Source organism: Cyanistes caeruleus, chromosome 8, assembly GCF_971803275.1.
Source record: "Cyanistes caeruleus chromosome 8, bCyaCae1.hap1.1, whole genome shotgun sequence".
NCBI lineage: Eukaryota > Metazoa > Chordata > Aves > Passeriformes > Paridae > Cyanistes > Cyanistes caeruleus.
The window spans coordinates 35,874,658-35,888,729 of record NC_141708.1 but is presented as its reverse complement, the minus strand read 5'-3'; the positions used below and the strand labels follow the sequence as shown (position 1 = coordinate 35,888,729).

General features: G+C 55.0%; 2 protein-coding genes across 7 annotated transcripts in view; one reads left to right on the top strand and one right to left on the bottom strand.

The window, feature by feature from the left end:
- Positions 1–877: 877 nt before the first annotated feature.
- DDIT4 (DNA damage inducible transcript 4) lies at positions 878–2,292 on the top strand. The gene is made up of 2 exons (XM_086899980.1): positions 878–1,035; positions 1,204–2,292. The coding sequence occupies exons 1-2, from the start codon at positions 939–941 to the stop codon at positions 1,683–1,685; spliced, it is 579 nt and encodes a 192-aa protein (XP_086756106.1). The 5' UTR covers positions 878–938; the 3' UTR covers positions 1,686–2,292.
- A 2,455-nt stretch (positions 2,293–4,747) lies between these two features.
- The window catches only part of DNAJB12 (DnaJ heat shock protein family (Hsp40) member B12), an 18,359-nt gene continuing 9,034 nt past the window's right edge, over positions 4,748–14,072 (bottom strand). For 3 of the 6 annotated variants that reach the window (XM_086899979.1, XM_086899975.1, XM_086899977.1), the window contains exons 4-9: positions 13,731–13,916; positions 12,266–12,345; positions 11,547–11,656; positions 8,730–8,902; positions 7,750–7,882; positions 4,748–6,610 (exon numbers count right to left, since the gene is read on the bottom strand). In XM_086899979.1, coding sequence (XP_086756105.1) covers positions 7,761–7,882; positions 8,730–8,902; positions 11,547–11,656; positions 12,266–12,345; positions 13,731–13,916 — 671 coding nt within the window. In that variant the 3' untranslated portion in view covers positions 4,748–6,610; positions 7,750–7,760. Of the gene's footprint in view, positions 7,883–8,729; positions 8,903–11,546; positions 11,657–12,265; positions 12,346–13,730; positions 13,917–14,072 lie in introns of all 6 variants that reach the window. The other 3 variants (XM_086899978.1, XM_086899974.1, XM_086899976.1) reach the window with 1 other exon arrangement.

Genomic DNA, 14,072 nt, shown 5'->3' with positions numbered 1-14,072 from the left:
CGCGCCGTGTTCTTATCGCCGGGCTCTTATCAATCTCGGCTCGGGAAGGACAGGAGCCAAGATAGATCCCGGGCTGGCTTCGGAGCGTGCTCAGCCCCTCCGATAAAGCGGCAGGCAGCGCAGCGGGAGGATAAACAAAGGCCTTTATCTGCCTTGGGGAAGGTCACGTCCGCGGGGACCGGCGGGGGACGCGCTGCCAGGGCCGGGGGCTCGCCCGTGCCCCGTCCCGCCTTTAGGGAACACCAGGGGAAGCAGGGGGATGTAACCCCGAGCCTGGCACCGAGCAAAACCCCACCCCGGCCTGTCCGTGCCCTGCCCCGCACCCCTTGGTCATCCACCGGAACCGGTGACGGAACCGGGACGAGGCCGGCGAACGGGACACCGGCATCGCGGAGGGTGGGCTCCCGCTTTTGGTCCGTCCAGGAGCCGGCAGTGCCGGTGCCAGCACGCAAACAGCCCCCGGACCAAGCCCTAATCCTCGGGGAACCCTCACTGGTTCCCGGCCCAGGGAGGGTGCGGGGACACGCCGGGCGTCCCCTTCCCCACCGCACCGTGACGCGTGTGCCCGAGCGGTGCGCTGGTCCCGGGGCTGCGGGGGTGATCCCGGGTGCTGGGGGGGTGTCCGGGGGCGCTGTCCGGGCCCGGGGGGTGCGGGGCTCCCCGGAGCCCGGCCCGGCCCTGACGCAACCCCGGCTCCCGTTTGCAGCGCCCGGGGCCGCGGCCTGAGCGGGAGGGGGCGTGGCCCGGGGAAGGGGGCGTGGCCTCACCGCTGTCACCGGGCAGGAGAGACGCCGCGGACGTGCCCCGCGCTCCCATTGGCGGAAGCGGGGAGAGGGGCGTGGCCTGCCGTGCCGTGCCTATATAAGGGCGGGGCGCGGGTGGTGCGGGCAGAGCAGCGGCGGAGCCGGGGCCGTGCGTGTTCTCCCGTATCCAGATCCATGCCCGGGCTGTGGGAGCGGCTGGCGGGCGGCGAGCGGGGCCGCCTGGAGACCTCCGACTGCGAGTCTCTGGGCAGCGCCTCCGGCTCGGAGGGAGGTGAGTGCGGGTCCCCTCAAGGGCTGGAAGATGGATGAGGGGTCCCCTGGGCAGGAGGAGGAGGTGGCGGCGGTGCTGCGCCAAGCCCCCGTTAACACCCCCCAAAACCCGGGATCGGTGTCTCCTCTATGGACCCGCGGCGCTGACCTGCCTCTGTCTCCTCCGCAGATGCCGAGTACGCCGAGGGGGTCTCCCTGCCGGACATGGACCTGGAGCTGCTGCACGACCCCGAGGACGAGCTGCTGTGCGCCAACCTGCTGGACGTGGTGCAGGCCGCGCTGGGCCGGGCCCCGCTGGGCGCCAAGCGCTGCTCCCGGCTCCTGATGCCGGCCCAGCTGCAGGAGCAGGTGCGGACGGAGCTGCTGCGCCTGGCGTGCAGCGAACCCTGCGGGCTGCGCGGGGCCCTCCTGGACCTGTGCGTGGAGCACGGCAAGGCCTGCCACGACGTGGGGCACATCGCCGCCGACCCCGGCGTGGTGCCCACCTTCCAGCTCACCCTGGTGCTCCGGCTGGACTCCCGCCTCTGGCCCAAGATCCAGGGACTCTTCGCCTCGGGGGCGGCCTTCGCGCCGCTGAAGCTGAGCACGGGCTTCAGGGTGATGAAGAAGAAGCTGTACAGCTCCGAGCAGCTGCTCATCGAGGAGTGCTGATGGGCCGGGCCGGAGGAGCCACTTCCCAAGTGCTTCGGAAGAGCCGGGCAGAGCGTGGCGGCCCCTGGCAGCCGCTGTAGTTTAGGTTAGGCTGGAGTAGGGCTGTAGGTGGAAATAGTTCGGGCAGGCCGAGGTCCCCGCGGGGCCCTGCCCGTGCCGGGACGTCCCTGGCGTGGAGCAGCCGGGAGCCGGGCGGAGGTCGCTTCACGCCGTCGATGATTGCGGGATGATCCCGGCGGCCGCGCTCCCGGAGGCGGCAGCGGGGCTGCTGGAGGGGTGCTGGTCTCCTGGTGGCACATCAATCATGGGGGGCTTTTTTTTTTTTTTTTGTAAACCAGGATTGTAATCAATGGGGTCTCAGTGGGAGGGGGCGTCTGGATGAAAGGCAAAGCCCAGCGCCGGCTGCCGGGGTCTGGAATTGTGTCCTTGATCACTTGAGCGGTGGGAGAGGGGCCGGAGGGCAGGACCCCTGGCCCTGCCACTCTGGGGGCACTTCGTTGGTTACAGTTTTACACTCACTTGATGTTCAAGTGCGAGAATTCCTATGCAATCGTGTCGGGTGGTTTTTTTTACTTTTCTAATAAAACTTTGTCTTGATTGATGATAACCCGCCGTCTCCCTGTTGTCACCTCTGCTCGGGGGGGGGGATGATGCAACCACTGGTTTGAGAATTCCCTGCTGGGCATCCCCGGGAAGCCTTTCCCTGGCAGGGCAGCCCCTGCGCTGGGAGCTGGATGTTTTTTGGGAATGGTGGGGGAATCCCGCTGCTCCCACTCCTAATGGGAGCCACGGGGCTGTGACTCAGGGGGGCTGAGTCAGGACCCCCGAGCCAGCCCTGGGCTCGCTCGTGGCCAGCGAGGAACCCCCAACACCCAGCCAGGGTGGGGAATTTGGGCAGAAACCCGGGAGAACGGGCTCGAAGTGGGATTGAGCAGGAGGAGGGTCACAGCTGCTGGGGGGAGCACACCCCAGCCCCAAACACACTCTGCGACGCTGAGGCCAATTACCCAAACCTGCAATTAGAAGCCTGGGGGAAGAGGCTTTCACTCAAGGATAATTGAGCTGCTTGGCAAACGAGGAGCCTGTGGAAGGTGTGGGGGGATAAAACCAGCCTGAAAAACCATTTTCATTCACATGCGAGCTTGTTCTGACTCAGCCTTGGGTTGTTTGATTTCTTTATTATTATTATTTTTTAATACCCCTGTGGACAGACAAACAGTGACTTTTTGATGAGAATTTTCACCACAAAAACCTTGCTTTCTGACACAAATGACCCCTAACTGGAGTGCTGGGAGCAGAGATTGCACCCTGGTGTAAATACCAGCTTGGAGCAGTCAGGGCAATAAGCAGTGCTGGAAATGCACCTTTACACACATGTTGTACACAGAGGAGGGATTTCCCCTCAAATTTTGGGGTCTGGAGCATTTCTCAAGGGATCGCGTGCTACAGCACCCCCCTTTCACATGAGGGGCATCCCCTGTGGGCTCATCCAGCACAAACCCATCCCTGGAGGGACTGAGAGGGGTGGAAAGGGAGCTCCAAAGCCTGAGTTCCTTGGCCAGGCTGGAAGCGAGGCGTTGATCCCAGGGCACAGCAGGAGATTTACGGCAGCAGCTCAGCTGGGGCTGTGCCCTCAGCCCTGCTGAGGCATCCTCAGTCTGGGAGCGGTATTTATAGCTCCAGAAAGACGTGGATTTTTAAATACTGAGCTCCTAAGGGGGTGGCCCTGTCTGTGCTGTCAGCCTGACCCCTGCTCATCCCCCGCCAGCCACTCTCAGGGAAGGTGATTGGCTTCGTATCCCATTTTTTAAAAAACTAATCACGCCAATAAAAACCCCACCACAACTCCCAAAAGCCAACACAGAGCGATGTCACAGCCTCTGTCCTGGGGGTGCCCAGCAGAACCTTCCCCACACCCCTTGGAACGCCCCAGTCACAGCCCCAGCTGTGAAGGTGAAACTGCTTTTATTTATAGTAAAATGGCCTTTCCATGAGAAATTTGGGGGCGTCTCAAGGTCCCTGGAAGGTGCAGAAGCTTCCAGTGAGGCTGGATCAAATGTCTCCCAGGGCAGGGGGTTAGGCAAAGGGATATTTTGGGACCTGGGAAGAGTCAATGGAGCTATTTGTGGCATCAGCATCAGCCCAGGGATCCCAGGTGCCAGCAGGGGAAAGGGAGATTTTTGGGGGCATCAGCAGCAATAAGGCAAATGAGGATTTAAATGCCAGGATAACGCTAAACCCTCATGTTTTTGTTATCAAAAATAATGATGGGGGGAAAAGGGGTCCCCTTGGCTCCCTACCTGCCAGAGGAGGATGCTCTGGAGTTCCTGCCTTCCTTTGATGCCTCCCTGCCTTTGGCAGACGCTCCAATTAAAAGCTTGGGCTAACGAGCTAATGGGCAGTTCAAACTACCCACACCTTTGGTGAGTGGGCAGGGACCAGCACACCCAGAAATTCCAGAGTGTCTCCCATTGCTCCAGGCTGGGAATGACCCAAAATGCAGCAAAACCACCCCAAAACCTGGGCTGTGGATGTGCCCTGTGCTGGCAGGGCTGACTCACTGCCAGAGGGGAAATGGCAGGGATGTGACCCTTGGCCTCTGAGAGGAGGGGGAAGAAAAGGGAAAGGGGAGAAATTCCCACCCTTGCCCTCTGAGAGAAGGGAGAAAAAAGAAGGAAAAGGGGGCAATTCCCACCCAAAGCTTCCAGCACTTTGGTGCAGGGGCCTGGGGAGGAAGAGGGAGGTGCCAGAGGGGTCCAGCCTGCCCCAGCCTCATCCTGCCCCAGGCAGGGGGATGTGAGGAGAAGAGACCCATCCCAAATCCATCCCCAAAACAAGGCACTCCCTACCCACCTGACAGGGATCGTGTCCCAAGGGCACCTTCCAATGCCAGGACAACGCTGCCAGGCTGGTGCCATCCTGAGGATGACAATAATCCCCCAAAAGAGCTCAGCCAGAGGATGTGGGGCTAATGGGACGGGAGAAGGGCCCTTCTGGGAACATCCCAGCGGAACAGGAGCTGGCTGGAGCAGGGATCCACAGGACACCAGCCCAGCCGGAGCTTTTCACATTATAAACATTTATTTATAGATGTACAATTGTATAATTAACTCTAAATCGAGAGATACAGCCTCTGTGAGCATCCACTGGGATCGACGCCTTCTCCCTCCTTATGATCCGTCAGTATCGACCAGGAAAAATAACCTGAAGGTTTTGGTGGGCAGGCTCCGGGCAGGGAATGCCCTTGGGCAACACATCCAGCTCCTTCTGCGAGCAGGATTTTGGTTTAACCCCGTCCCCATCATCCCTGTGCCTCTATCGAGCGCCATTTCCAATCCTCAAACTTCCACCCAATTTCTTCCCAAGGTGGAGGAAAGATTAAAAAATAAAAAAAAAGAAAAAAAAAAAGAATAAAAACCCCTTAAAATCGGGTCCAAGCCATGGTGGCTGTGGGATAAGAGGGCTTGCAGCCAAGGGGAGGCTGAGATTTCACTAAGTAAATAAACAGCTGAGACAGAGCGCGTGGATTCCTAAGGACAACGGGATGAAACCATCTCTGCCAGCCCACCCGGGAGCTGCCATGCTCCCAGCTCACTCCCCTGACCGTGCCAGGGGATGGTTTTCACTGGAAATGTCTTTAGACACAAATGAGCTGCAGAGCAGAAAAAAAAAAAAAGAAAAAAAAAAAAGATGAAAATAATCCAGTTTATTCCATGGGAGGTGGCTCTGCTCGTGCTGGCTTTGCTCCCGAGAGATGGCTCCTCACCTGGAGCAGCCTCACACCGGTCCTGCCCATGGTGGGAGGGGGAGCAGAGGGCGGATCAGACACCCCCTGATCTCCCCCAGCAGAACTTCTTCCAACAGAATCAACGGAACGCTTTGCTCCTTATGGATTTGCGGTATTTTCCAGGATTTGTGGCATTTTCCAGGTGTCCTCCGGGAAACACGAGGCGGGGTGTGAAGGCCAGGGCCGGGCTGCACCCTGTGGGTGAGGAACCCCAGCCTGGGACAGGCACAAAACCTCCCAACAAAGGGTGAGGCCGATGGAAAGCCCTCTCTCCGCTGATTACCAGGCAGAATTCGAGCGGACTCGGCAGAAAAAGGGAGTTACGTGCACAAATTAACCAAAGACTGACGAGCAAAATCCATCCAGGACAATCCTTCCCGTCCCCAGCGCGACGCCGGCGCTCAGCTGACCCCGCGGCTTCTGCCGACGCTGCGAATCCACGGCTCTGGACGGGCTCCCTGTGACCCCCTGCACTTTTGGGATCTGCTCTGATCAAAACCCCAAGGGCAGGTGCATGGACGTCCCCGGCCGCAGAACGTCCTCCCGGGAGCAAAGCACGGCAAAGGGATTCCTGTTTTCCAGGCAGGAAAGTGCTGCGGAGAGAGACGCCCTGGGAAGAGGCTCCCTCGCTGCCCTGCTCCCCAAAAAGGGCAGAAACCAAAATAATTTAATCATCCAACCCCTGCATAGTTTAAAAGTACAACATATATACAGCTATAAATTAATGCTAAATAGATTATATTTTCTTTGCTTTTTCTTTTAGTGTTTTCTTTCGTCAACAAATCGTCCCACTTGTCTCTCCGCTGGCAGCGGGGAAGGGTCTCCTTCTGCTTCTCTGCAGTTAGTTTGGGTTATTTTACACTCTGTGTGTCTGTTCCAGGGGCTGTGGAATCCTTGTGGGATCCTTGTGGGATCCTGGGTGTTGGAAGGGGAGGAGGAAGACGGAGAGCTGGATTTCCTGTCCCAAGCGCTGCCTGCGATCGTCAGAGAGAGGCAGAGAGAAGAAAGAGGGGCAGTTGTGCGTTGCTAGTTCTCCAATTCTGTTTTTAAGATAAGGTTTGATTCTTTTTGAATAGCAAAGTCAGTCTGTCACCTCGGCTCAGCGACTTCCCCGAAAGTCTTCAGGCATTTCAACGCTCTGGGAACAAAAGCGGCAGCGGCGTCACTCTCCGGACAATCTGTGACTTCCCCCTTCCTTCCCCACCCCACAGCACAGGCAGCAGCTTTTCCAGGCTCTTTCCAGACCACAGGTGCAGGGAGGGAATTAAAGAAAAGCAGGTAATCAACACCAGAAGAGGCGCAGTCATCCAAACCAGAGAGAGGGAGGATCAAGATAAGAACAGATCCAAAAAAAAAAAGCCCAATGGGCCCCCGAGGATTTGCTTTAAAGGCCACACTTTCAGATGCCAAGGAAAACAACCCCCAAAATGGCAAATCAAGCAGCTTAATGGCCAATGTCCTCAAGGAGTCTCTGTGAGCCGAAATGGTCTCCACACAACACCTGGTACAAGCTTCACCCAGGAGTTTTTCCATAGAAATCCCGTGTTCAGGTAATTTTGGGGTAGTGGGATCTGCACATTTCACAGCCAGCCCAGCAGTACCTGGTAGGCGAAATCAGCCCAAAAATTTATGCAGAAAAAGGACTCCAAAGCCTGTGGCCATTTTTCCCCCATTATTTTGGTGCAGCTCACCCAGCACATCCGGTCTCACATGTGTTATCCGTGCTCTCCTTAATCCAAGCTCTCCAACCCCCAAATCTTCCAGATCCACCCCCTCTCCCAGCTGCTTTTACTTTGATTGCCAGTTTAACACAGTAAGTCACTTCTACAACCTGCTGGGAACATTTGCTTTGCTCTCCTTGAAGGGGAAGACAACAGGAGCTGGGACAAGGAACATCTGTTGGCTGGGACTCCATTCCCTGTCACCGTGTGGCTTCACGTGCCAGGGATAACAGCTTTCCCAGTAAAACAGGCAGCAAAGCAACCAAAAACAAGGGTTCATTAAAACGTGGGGGCTGGGTGCCACAGCATGTAAGAAACTTCCAACCTCACCAAGGGATTCTGCCCTGCTCCTAGAGGCCAGAGAAAACAGGGAGCCCGCAGAGAGCCGAGGGTGCCGACATGCAAACTAAACCCAATCGATTCCTGATTAACGAGGGCGCGCTCGTCGGAGGGGAGGCCTGGGCGTGTGCACCCCGAGGAGACTCCTGGAGGTCTGTGTCTCAATCAGGGATTTCAGTGATAAAAGCACTACGGGTTCCCTGCTCCCGGCTCGTACTTGGGCTGGGACTATCCGTGCATGGAGGCCTGGACGTCTGACAGTCTGCTACAGCTGGGGGTGCCCATCTTCTGTGCCCGCTGGTACAGCTCCGAGTCCCCGAAGTAGCGTGCCCGGTACAACAAGCCTTCCTCTGCAAAGGGAAAAGCCCAGCGTCAGGAATGCCCTCTGCAGGAGACTCCCCAGCCAGGCCCTGCTCCCCCCACGGCTCTGCTGGGAACAGGAGGCACCTCCAGTCGTCCAAGGTGAAGCAAAGGATGAGGAAATGCCCCGCGCCCTTCGGGACAGGATGGGCGTAAGAGCTGCTGACAGCTCATCCATCCCGGGAAAAGCCAAGGGAACCCGTCTCCGGTGCCAGGAGGGGCATGGGCAGCCCACACAAAGCTTACCCCAGCAGGGCTCCGTGCTTTGGCACCACCCAGGGATCACAGCCCCTCCGACATTCCGGAGCTGAAATCCCATCCCAGCCACAGCTCCCAGAGCCGTGACCATCACAGCAGCCCGAGCACACAGGTTGGCCCTGGACTCGCTCTTGGACCCTCTGCCACCAGGATATTTGGCTGGATCACCTGCCTGGGCAGCCCCCACAGCCCTCGGAGCAGGGCTGGGATGTGGGACGCGTGACACCACGGGCAGCGGACTTCCCAACACTGTCCTCGACCAACTGAAATATTACCCAGGGCTATCAGAGATCCCAGAGGTTCCACCTTCCCCCTCCACTGGAAATCAGAGGTATCCTGCTGACATGGCAGGGCACAGCTCTTGTCTGACCAGTTCTGCAGCAGCATTAAAAAGCAAAACAAAACAAAAAAACCCCCACATACCGGGCCTGTCGTGAAGTCATAGACTGAAAAAAAAAAAAGCCAACAACACAGGAAATGTGCTGGCACCGTGTTAAAGTATAACTTTAGCACAGCTTAGTCCTCAAAGGCCTTTCCAAAGCCACCCCATGGAGCAGCTCCTGCCCCCTCACTACTCACTCTGCTGCTTCTCTCTCCAGCAGTTATTCCGAAGGTTTGCTATGTAATCGTCCTCCACGCTCCGCTCGACGTTCTTCAGGTTCGTGCCCGTGTACTCCTCGGCAAAGTTCTCAGACACGTAGTAGGGGACTTTCAAGTGCTCTGTGACCCTCCTGTGTGTGTGACCCACAGACCTGGTGCAGGGACAAGAGCACAACAGTGCAGGACGGGTTTCAAGGGTGCAGCAAAGCCCCCGGTTCAGGTGATGTGATTCCAAAGGGTGGGAAACATCCCTCACCCCTAACCAGCCACCAGAATGGAGGCTTGGGAGGGAACAGCATTTCTGCTGGAAACCAACCACCAACACTGGGAGAGAGAAGCTGCCAGGTCTCCAGCAAGGTGGGCAGAGCTGTGAACACACACATATATAACTGCAAGACACACTGCCCAGGGCCTAAACCCACTTAAAATAAAATGTTCCCTGGAATTTTCATTAAATTATCGAATCTGTGATTTCCTCCACTCACAAAGTGGGACCTGCTCTGTGCCCCAGCACTTTCCAGAAGGAAATCTCTTCCTCCCCTGTCCCTGTGAATCTGCATTTCAGACAAAGCCCTGCTCCTGCTTCCCCTGGCACCCCAGCAAACCTAGAGATCCTCCCTAGGGTGTGTGTGTGAGCTGTAACACAGGAGCTGGGCCCAAATGCTGGATCTGCCAGGAACTGCTCCACCTGGAGACGTGCCCAAAGTTCCCCGTAATAAATACCAGCTGTTGCTGCTGCTGCATAGAAAGTCAGCCTGATTCTTGAGCCAGGTATAAACATTAACTCATCCAGCTCACCTTTCAGTCTGTTATCAGAGTTTACAGGTGGGATCCCAAGACTCCTGCACGTTTCAGTGCTGGGCAGCTGAATGGACTGAATGGGAGCACAGAGCTCTGCTGGGATTTCTCAAGGCAGAGGTGCAGCCAAGCTCACTATTTTCCCTGGCCAGACAGAGCCCTGAGCTCTCCCAAAGTTCATACTCCTCTCCTGGATGGACTACAGAGCATGCCCTCACAGGAGAAGGACTGGGAATGGCAGGGGTGTGAAGCATGAAAATCAGGGCACAAGAAACCTGTCACCTGCAGTCAGACATGCAATTAAGTCAGGCCAATTCCATGAGGTGTTACTGAACAGTAACAACCAGGCCCACAGCCAGGCAGCTCTTCCAGCAGGAAGATCCTTTCTGGAAGAGATTTACAAAGGGAACAGTGGTTCTTTAGGACTCTGCCCTCCTCAGTGACAGCTTCACTATGGAGAAGTGGCATTTAAATCTCTGGGTTCAAAGCCGAGCTGAGCTCAGGCACAGCTTTCCCTTCCCTCCTGGCAGAGGAGCTGGCAGTCAGTGATCCAGCAGCTCCTCCTGCCGGCACTGCAATGCCTCATTCCAGCTCAAACACCCTGGCTGCTCGGCAAGGCTGGAGGAGGACTAGATGAACTCATTTGCCACCCCTGTCCAAATCCAGGCTTGGAAACCAGGTTGTTTGCTGCTACCTGAGCATGCAGAGACAGGGACAGCACAGGGAACAGGGAATGGAGCAGCAGAGAAACATCTGGGGCTCAGGGATGGCTTCCTTTGGCAGCTGGCAAGGTTGGAAGCAAATCCCTGCCCACTCAAATGCTGTCCTCCCTTTGGTGTCTCCCCACCCTACAAACTCCTCACCAGTACAAACCAAACTGGTGTACGTGTACAATGCTTAGCTTTACAGTGCTAATACCAGCTGTGGAAATCACAGCTCAACACCCCTCACCCTCTCAGAATGACCCTTAACTGTGCCAAAACCATCCCATCTTTTGGTCCCAAGCTCCAATATCAAAGTCCTCACTCTGAGTCTGAGAGCTAAGCTGGGTTTTATAGTATTTAACATCATGCCGCTCCCCTGGAATTGTTCAAGTCCAGGTTAGATGGGGCTTGGAACAACCTGCTCTAGTGGGAGGTGTCCATGGCCACAGCAGGGGGGTGGAACAAGGTAATTTTAAGGTCCCTTCTAATCCAAAGCCTTCTGGGATTCTATGATCAATGGCAAACATTGCTACCTGTGAAAACAGGCAGGAAGCCCAAGCTGCAACCAGGTCTGCCCTCTCTAAAAGCACATAAGGAACTCACGCTGAACATGCATTAAGCTTTTGCCAAGAATGATGCAAGCAGACAGAAATCAAGCCTGTTTTCCCACTCTTTGTTAGCACTGCAAAGTGACTAAGAATAAGGACACATTCCATTAGTCACTGGAAGGAGCAGATGGGGGCATTTCCACGGGATCTAGAACACAGCAGTTTCACTTTCACATCCTGAATGTCTGGCCAAAGCTACTTCATGGCAAGATGGGAGTTCAGAAACAGGGGGGTTCTCTGGGAGTGTCTTTTATTCCTTATCCTCTTCCTCTGCTGTGTTGTACTAAGGCTTTCATGGCTTTTGTTTTTCACACTCTAACTCTACACCTCAATTTGTTCCAAATGGGATTTTGGTGCTGGGCTTCCCAGTCTCCCCAAACCATTTTGTCTGTCCCTTTCCACGACAGACACAGCTGTGGGTATGGACTGCAGGATGTCCCTGATAAGGAACTCTCTCCATTAGGGAAGTGAGCACCCTCCAACTTTCCCTGCACCAGGTGTCTCACACCTGTTTGAGAACCACAAAGACTTCACTGGCAGCAGGAGCAATAGGGTCAGGAGATAAAGAAAAAAAAAAACAAACCCAAAGAAAGACAGAAAGAACGGAGGCAAGATCCCTGCCCCCCCACACCCCTCCAGAGCCACCCCTCCCCATGTGGATAAGTTTTAGAGGAATGGGTACTAACAGCCTGTGGCTCAAACTGTAGGGTGGGCTGGAGACCATCATCTGGCTGAGAGCAGACACGATGATCAGGATGAGGATGGGCATCAGCTGGACAAACAGCCCCAGGCCACCCTGAGGGAACAGAAACACACAGTGGAGTGCCACCCATACAGCTGGACAAGGATCCCATGGCATTGCTCTCCCTCCCTCCCTCCCTCTACAACCTCCTCTCTCCTGCTTTTCACCCAAAACAGCTGGGAGGAAGAACCCAGCAGCCCACAGGACAGTGTGATTCCAAAGGTCCAAACCCCCTGGCCCTTCTCTGGATGTGACAATGGGCAGAGGGGACTGCCAGGGGAAGCCTTGGGAAGGGAATTCCAAAGGCCTCATGCCGGTTTGTATTTCTAGAGCAAACCAGTGAGCAGGATTGGTTTTATGGCTGGCCGCCTCCCCTTTTTAGTGCTGGATGGATGAAGGGAATTCCCCCTCTCCCTCATCTCTTGAGCTCCCTTCAGTTCCACCTTTAAGCTTAAGAAAAAAATATTCAGGAAATTCTTGTTTATTTTTGTTACAATAAAATTTGCTCTGCCCAGACAAAAGCCATAACCCTGACTCCAGCTTTCTGTTGGAGGGGGTGGCAACAAGCAGGACTGTTGGGACAAGCCAGCCACAGGAACCAGCTCCCAGTGATGTGCTGGGAAAACCTCCAGCCTCCTGGATCCCAGTGCGTTTTCCACTTACGTCCCCCTGGTGCTCCCGCCGGTCCTGCCTCTGGTGGTAGGTGTATCTCATCCTGCCATTGCTGTACACGTGAACATTACCTGAAGGAAGAAGAAAACTCTTTATTCCAAAGTCACAGTGTGGAGGGTGCTGCTGGCTGCCCAGGGAGGGGCCACAAAAGGTGGCCATGATCTGTGTCACCTGCTTACAGGCTGAAACAGGAGTATTCCTAAGGTGCTTGGAGTGCAGAGTTGGGCACAGAGTTGCTTCTGCAAGATTTTGCAGGATCGTATGAAAACTCAGCTTGGAAGTGACCTCAGGAGGTTCAACCTCCTGCCCAAAGCAGGGTGAGCTACAGAGAGAGAATACCTTGCACAGGCCTTCTCCTTTCTGATGGGATAAATGAAAACCAGTTACAAACACAAATAATTCTGGGGTTTTCCCCACCCTGCAAACAAAGCTCTTCCATGTCTTGTTTTAAATGTCAAAGCTACAGCTGCAAAGGGAGACAGGCTGAGACACCAGCCCTCAAATCTCTTGGGACAGTGAGGAAAGGGAAAAAGAGGCTGAGCTAAAATAGCAACATGCTGTTTTTGCAGGAGCAGCTTGGCCTCTCTGCCAGGCAGAGCACAAATGTTGCAAAAGGCTTCCAGATGCCTTTGAGTCATTGGTGTTGGGGTGTTAGTGCTTAGACTGCAGTCAGGAAAGAGCTACCAGAGTGAATTTTCTTAACTGAAACGAAATTATTTTTTTCAAGTTGGTCCACAGAGGTCAAAAAGCCCTGTGTCCACTTCCAGTCAGATATGACTGGAACAAATACAAAGAAGTCTCCTGAAATACCCTTCTCCTGACATGGAATCTGTGTCTTTTGTGCAAGTAAAGGAACAGATTCTTTCCTGCTCCCCAAGCCATGATCAGCACCGTGGACAGACAGGACACAGATTTATTTTTCAGTTCACAAGGTCTAAATTATGCTGTAGAAATATTATTTTCCTTTTTTTTTTTCAATGGAACACAGGGGAGAGAAGGAAGTGGCCACTGATCTTGGAGAACCCGTTCCAGCTGTGTGGTGGAGCAGACAGAGATCAAGAACAAGGCCCAGGTGTTACCACAGTTTGCTCTGATAAGAAGATTTAAATTTCAAAACCACCAGGCAGAAAAGCCTTCCTCAAAACCAGGATTATATTCACAATGACCCTTAAAACAGATCACTTTTTCTTCAAGCATTCAACCCAACCTAACAGCAGCTGATGTTGCCGCATGCAAACAAACGCCTGAGGCTGGGAAGAAGTCCAGCTCTGATGGTTGCTGAGCTCTCCAAAGATGAACAATTTAAGAAACTCGAGGTGTTTAGGCCACATGTGAAGGAGAACTACCCCTCAGCAAGCCCAACAACCCTTGCACAGCCCAACAAACCCCAACTGCGCCTTTCCAACGCCAAAAGGATGCCACAAGAAATGAAGATTTGAAGACTGAAGGTGCTTACTAGAAGGAAAACCACCCCCGAAGAACATGTTGAAGAGGTCCTCAGGGGAGATGTCAGCCTCGAAGCCGCGATGGAAGTCGGCGTGGCTGTGTCCGTGGCGGGCGGGGTTGAGTTTCTCGTCTCCGAACTGGTCGTACTGCTTCCTCTTCTCCGGGTTGCTCAGCACCGCGTACGCGTTCCCGATGGCTGCGGCACGGACAACGAGGAAGCAGTTAGCTCCTTTCTCCCACAAACTGCCAGGATTTGCCTTTCTCGTCCTGCAAACCAAGAGCCTCAGCTCTTGGCCTTCTGTTGCGAAGATTCGTGTCTCTGCAACAGGTACCAGGCGCGAGTCTCGGGCAA

Excerpts from the sequence above, each read along its gene's own strand:
- DDIT4 (XM_086899980.1), top strand. The coding sequence starts at position 939 with ATGCCCGGGCTGTGGGAGCGGCTGGCGGGCGGCGAGCGGGGCCGCCTG. Across the intron at positions 1,036-1,203 it reads CGCCTCCGGCTCGGAGGGAG|ATGCCGAGTACGCCGAGGGG; the intron begins GTGAGTGCGGGT and ends TCTCCTCCGCAG.